The 5132-nt window shown below is 60.6% G+C and overlaps 1 protein-coding gene and 1 long non-coding RNA gene across 2 annotated transcripts; one reads left to right on the top strand and one right to left on the bottom strand.

The window, feature by feature from the left end:
- Positions 1–917: 917 nt before the first annotated feature.
- LOC115272477 lies at positions 918–2759 on the bottom strand. Its single transcript, XR_003900392.1, has 2 exons — positions 2684–2759; positions 918–1418 (listed from the first exon to the last, which is right to left on the bottom strand). It is a non-coding gene; the product is annotated as an uncharacterized LOC115272477 (long non-coding RNA).
- Positions 2760–3201: 442 nt separating this feature from the next.
- On the top strand, positions 3202–5132 carry COMTD1 (catechol-O-methyltransferase domain containing 1). Its single transcript, XM_029915541.1, has 7 exons — positions 3202–3295; positions 3451–3578; positions 3837–3942; positions 4031–4149; positions 4254–4308; positions 4557–4690; positions 4885–5132. The coding sequence occupies exons 1-7, from the start codon at positions 3202–3204 to the stop codon at positions 5035–5037; spliced, it is 789 nt and encodes a 262-aa protein (XP_029771401.1). The 3' UTR covers positions 5038–5132.

Genomic DNA, 5132 nt, shown 5'->3' with positions numbered 1-5132 from the left:
CGACCTGCACAGCCCCTGAACCCCTCCACCTTCCCATCGCTTAGGCCTGACTTGACTCCACGACCCTACTTTTCTGCCCCTACCCTGCCCTGCACAGTCCTGGGGGCCCCTGGGAGAGAAGACCCAGCCCGTGTGACATTAGCAGTGCAGGAGAGGCAGAAGCTGGGGTATCATGATAGAAATTCGGAGGCCTCTTCCAGACCCAGTTTTGTGGAAAGCTGTTTCCAGGGCCCTGATTTGACTAAGAACTTGTCAGGGGTCAATTCTCACTTCCTGGTGTGGACCAAGAGGCATGAAGGGGCATCCGCTTTCCCTGCCCTCACCAGCCTGAGTGTCCCTGGATGCCCAGCATGAGACCTGCATGGGACCAAAAGGGCACCCCAGAGAGGTAGAAAGGCCCCTGGGAGCAGCCGCCCACCTCCAGGTGGCCCTTCGGGGAGGACCAGCGCCCCCCTCCCCACCGCCGCAGGGCCACCTCTGAGGGAAAGAAGACGGACTCTGTTTTCAGCCTCCTGGAAAAGGCTCTGTGGGGTTCCGAGGCGACACTTTGCTCCTTTCATTGTGAGCAGAGATGCCGGTGCTGCAATGTAAGAGACAAGAAATGAGCAGCAAACGGGGGAGGGAGGTGGAAAAATTAAATTTTGCGTGATCAGCAAGGTTTCAAACAATCGCTCGCCAACTGAAGTGGGTGCCACGTCTATAAGTCATTCTGTTTTATAGACCATTAGGATCTCCAGAGAGAGCCTGCATGGAGACCACTGCTTTTTGTTGAAATTAAAATGTCAGAGAAAAAGAAATAGAACAAAACAGGGAATCTGCAATTAATTACCAGGCCATAAAAATTCAATAATCAGGAGGCAGAGCGGCCGCGGGCCCAGAGGTATCAGAGCCAGTGTAACAAGAATGGAATACATTAATCTTTTCAAATTAGTTTTTTAATCTGACGGGGATATATGGTGACATGCCTCCCCTCCCTGCCGGCTCCCCCCCCCACCTCCGGGGCTGCGACGGAAGCCAGGCTTGGTGGGGGGGGAGGTTCGGGTGTGAGCTGGGGGGAGGGGGGCCTTACCCAAAACCGGGCCCCCAGACAAGGTAGAGCGGAGCCCAGTGGCCTGGCGGAGGGAGCCCGGCAGGGCTACCAGGAAAGCACTTCTTGGGCGTCTGGGTCTTGCTGGGTCTCAGTGCATGCAGTCAGCGAGGAGAGGGGACCTCTCTCAGCTTTGGTTTCCTCCTCTGGAAAATGGGAAGAGTCTCCCCGCCTCATCGGGAGGCTGGATTTAGAATGCCTGGTGCTCGGTGGAAGGCGCCTAAGGTTACTGTGTTTACCGTCTAGACTGGCAGCAGAAGCAGCAAGCAGCGGGAGGCAGCCACAACCCTGTTCAGACGGCACTTAGGTAGCGTTCGCAGTGCGCTCAGCCCTGGGAGAGGAGAGACCAGCAGCGCTCACCGTTCGGGCCGAGAAACATTTAGTGGGGGCCAAACAGGATGCAGAGGATTCGATGGTAAGGGGTCAGGCGCTTCCCAGCCAGGAGCACCCCCGCCCAGCCCAGGGACAGGCAGCGGAGGCTTCACCCCGTGCCCGGGTCAGTCCCGCCCCCTGTGTCTGACTCGAGGTCACCTCAGCGGCTCCCGGGGACTCGACCCTGAACTGGGCCCCCCTCCTGCGCCGCCTCCCAGGTGGGATCAGTGCTGCGCTCCAAGTCTCCCTCCACCTCGCTCTGATCTTCATCCTCAGCCTAGCCGATCTCAAGGACCACCCCCCAAACCTGCCACCGGGCCTCGGGGTCTGGGGGCCTCCCTCGCGCGCGCCGAGCCTCCTCTGGGAAGCCCCGGGTGGAGCTCTGGACTGGGCCAGACTGGGTACCCAGTGGGCTGCTTGGCGCACCCATCTGCCCATTTGTCCTTTGGACTCCTTTTAAATGTAACGTTACAGCCCACTAAGTGCCGGCCCTGTGTAACTCCTTCATCTGGATTTTCTCACTTCACCCCCTGGGAGGTGGCGACTATGAATAACCCCATTTTGCAGAAGAGGAAACTGTGAAACTGGAGCTGCTCCCCATTCTAGTGTGCGCTGAGGTCTCCGAATGCAGCGTCAGGCGGAATACAAGCCACTGGCTTCTTTCGCCTTTCCCACCTTGTGTTACAGTAAGTGTTCCATCAGTGCTCACTGGAGAGTGTCCCTGCAGAACAGTCCTCAAGGGGACCTCACCTGCCCTCCGATCACTCCCCCCACACTCATGCCTCCACTCTAACAGCTGCCATTTATTGAGCGCCTACTGTATGCCAGGTTGTGGGATCTGGTGCTATTTACGATAAGACTGTGGTTCCCACTTTACACAAAATAAACAGGCTGAGAAAGAGGGGCCCAGGAGCTCATACCCATGTCTGTCTGGCACCCAACGGCAGGATTCTAAGAACCTTGTCTCTGAGCCCCATCACCAAGACTTGCCTCAGGACTCCCGAGCCCCTCCTCTGGTTTTGTCCCCAAACCGGCTCCTTCACTCCTTCAACAGGATACCCTTACTCACCTTCCCTAGGAAGCCTCCTCTAATTCTCTCAGAGCTCCTGTAATTTCTATCAGTTTGTGCAAATTAATATCCTGTTTCGGTGGAAGCGCACCCGCCCACCCACATATGCCCCAGGGCCCTCCTAGCAGAAGCAGCAGCGATAAGAAGCAGCATACCCAGGAGGAGCATCAAATTTTCCCTCCCTGGGGCGTCTGGGTGGCTCAGTCAGTTAAGTGAAAGTCTCTTGATCTCAGCTCAGGTTAAGGATCTCAGTTTGTAGGTTCGAGCCCATCAGGTTCTGCGTTGATGGCGCAGAGCCTGCTGGAGATTGCCTCCCCTTCTCTCACGCTTGTGCGTGCTCTCTCACTCTGTCAAAATAAATAATATGCGTAAAAATTTTAAAACAAAAATTCCCTCCCTGATTCAGGACGGTAAACCTCAGGGACAGGCACGGAAACCCCATACCCCAGATGCGCCCCTCCCCGGGCGTAGTTCCAATCATCGCCACCAGATGGCGTCCGGCTCGCTCTGGCGGGGCTTGCAGTAAAGCTGTGCGGCCGCCAGATGGCGTTCAAGACCGCAGCTCGGCGGGGCAGTGCCGGGACAAGGCGGAGACTGGCAGGCAGGTGGGTCCCAGTGTGGGCGCAGGAGTCCAAGCCAAGTGACCTGGACGTCGCTGCCTCCTGGCCGCATCATGATCCTGCCCGCACCCCGGCTCTCTGTACCCGCGGCAGTGATCCTGGGCTCGGCCGCGTTGGGCGCCGCCTTCGCCACCGGCCTCTTCCTGGGTGAGTAAGGCGGGGCCTGCGGCACCTCCCGCAGAGCCCCTGCAGGCGGGGCAGGTGCGGAACAGAGCCCGGTACTCCGCGAGGCTGGCTCAGGCTGAAGCTCAGCCCTGGCGCCCCGGAGTCCCAGGCCCTGACCCAGAACCCCTCCCCGGCAGGGAGACGGTACTATCCGGGCGGATCCCGGCGAGAGAAACGCCTGCTACCCCCTGAAGACAGCCCCCTCTGGCAGTATCTGCTGAGCCGCTCCATGAGGGAGCACCCGGCGCTGCGGAGCCTGCGGCTGGTCAGCAGGGCCACGGGCGGGAACAGGCGTCCCCCTCGGACCCAGCGGGTCCCACGTGGTTGTGTGACCTTGGGCCGGGCCTTGGAGCTCTCCGGGCTTCCGGGACACTGCAGGCGTGCCGCGGTGGGCGTTCCCTGAGGGCCAGTCCCCCTAGGCCACGCCCACGCCCGCGCACCTGGAGGGGCTTGTGAATCCGGGGCGGAGCTGGGTGACGGGTTATGGTGGTGCGACCCTCTCCCCTCCACCACTGCGACACAGCTGACTCTGGAGCAGCCGCAGGGAGAGTCCATGATGACCTGTGAACAGGCCCAGCTTCTGGCCAACCTGGCACGACTCATCAAGGCAAAGAAGGCGCTGGACCTGGGTAGGGCGCACAGCTGGCATCATTGGGAGCAGAAGTCACCAGGATGTCCCCCATTCTGGCCTGAGTCTGTCCATGTCCCTGCCCACAGGTACTTTCACAGGCTACTCAGCCCTAGCGTTGGCCTTGGCGCTGCCCCCAGACGGTTGCGTAGTAACCTGCGAAGTGAACCCGGAGCCTCCGGAGCTGGGGCGGCCCCTGTGGAGGCAGGTGAGTGTCCCGCACATTTGAGGCCCTCATCAGGCCCTTGGAGCCTGGCCACTCCCAGCTCTAGGAAAAGGGACCTGCTGGCTCTGACTCCACGCCTTCCGCAGGCTGAGGAGGAGCACAAGATCGACCTTCGGTTGAAGCCCGCCCTGGAGACCCTGGGTAAGCAACGGAGTGAAAGGAGCCTTGGCACCATTTTCTAAGTGTGTGAGCTAGTGACCAGGTCTGCTGTGCGGGCTTGAGGCAGTGACAGCCCTCTGCTCCCTGACTTCACCCTCATGTGGCCACATGCTGGGTGGCAGGGCGCCCCGCCAGACCAGAGTCCCGAATGGTCACAGCACCTGGGGAGGTGCTTCTGACCACTGGGGCTGCAGACTCATGTGGCATCTGCCCCCCTCCTCCCTCGAAAGACGAGCTCTTGGCCGCGGGCGAGGCCGGCACCTTCGACGTGGCGGTGGTGGACGCGGACAAGGAGAACTGCGCCGCCTACTATGAGCGGTGCCTGCAGCTGCTGCGCCCGGGAGGCGTCCTCGCTGTCCTCAGCGTAAGGGATAGACTAGGGGGAGAACCCTCCCGGGCTTTTCCCTTGGCTTCTCCCGGTGCCCTGCCCCCATGTCACGAAGCCCCGCCCAGTGCACCCAGGCTTTGCAGGCTGGGGTCCTCTGTCTCCAGCTCTCACCCTGCTTCCGCACCTCCTCCTCGGCCCTGTCCGTCTGTGATGCCCTGCTGCCTCCGCAGGTCCTGTGGCGCGGAGAGGTTTTACAGCCTCAGCCGCGGGACACCGTGGCCCACTGCGTCCGAAACCTGAACGAGCGCATCCTGCGGGACGCCAGGGTCCACATCAGCCTCCTGCCTCTGGGTGACGGCCTCACCTTAGCCTTCAAGATCTAGGCCCGGCCCCGAGGGTGGCTTCACGTGGGGGGCCCTGGAACCCGTCATCAACCCCGAGTTCTAAATTCGACAATAAAGTGGGGCCTGGGACAAGA

This window comes from Suricata suricatta, chromosome 2 (assembly GCF_006229205.1).
Source record: "Suricata suricatta isolate VVHF042 chromosome 2, meerkat_22Aug2017_6uvM2_HiC, whole genome shotgun sequence".
Classification (NCBI taxonomy): Eukaryota; Metazoa; Chordata; class Mammalia; order Carnivora; family Herpestidae; genus Suricata; species Suricata suricatta.
Note: the sequence above shows the minus strand (reverse complement) of the source record. Positions and strands in the feature narration are given on the sequence as shown.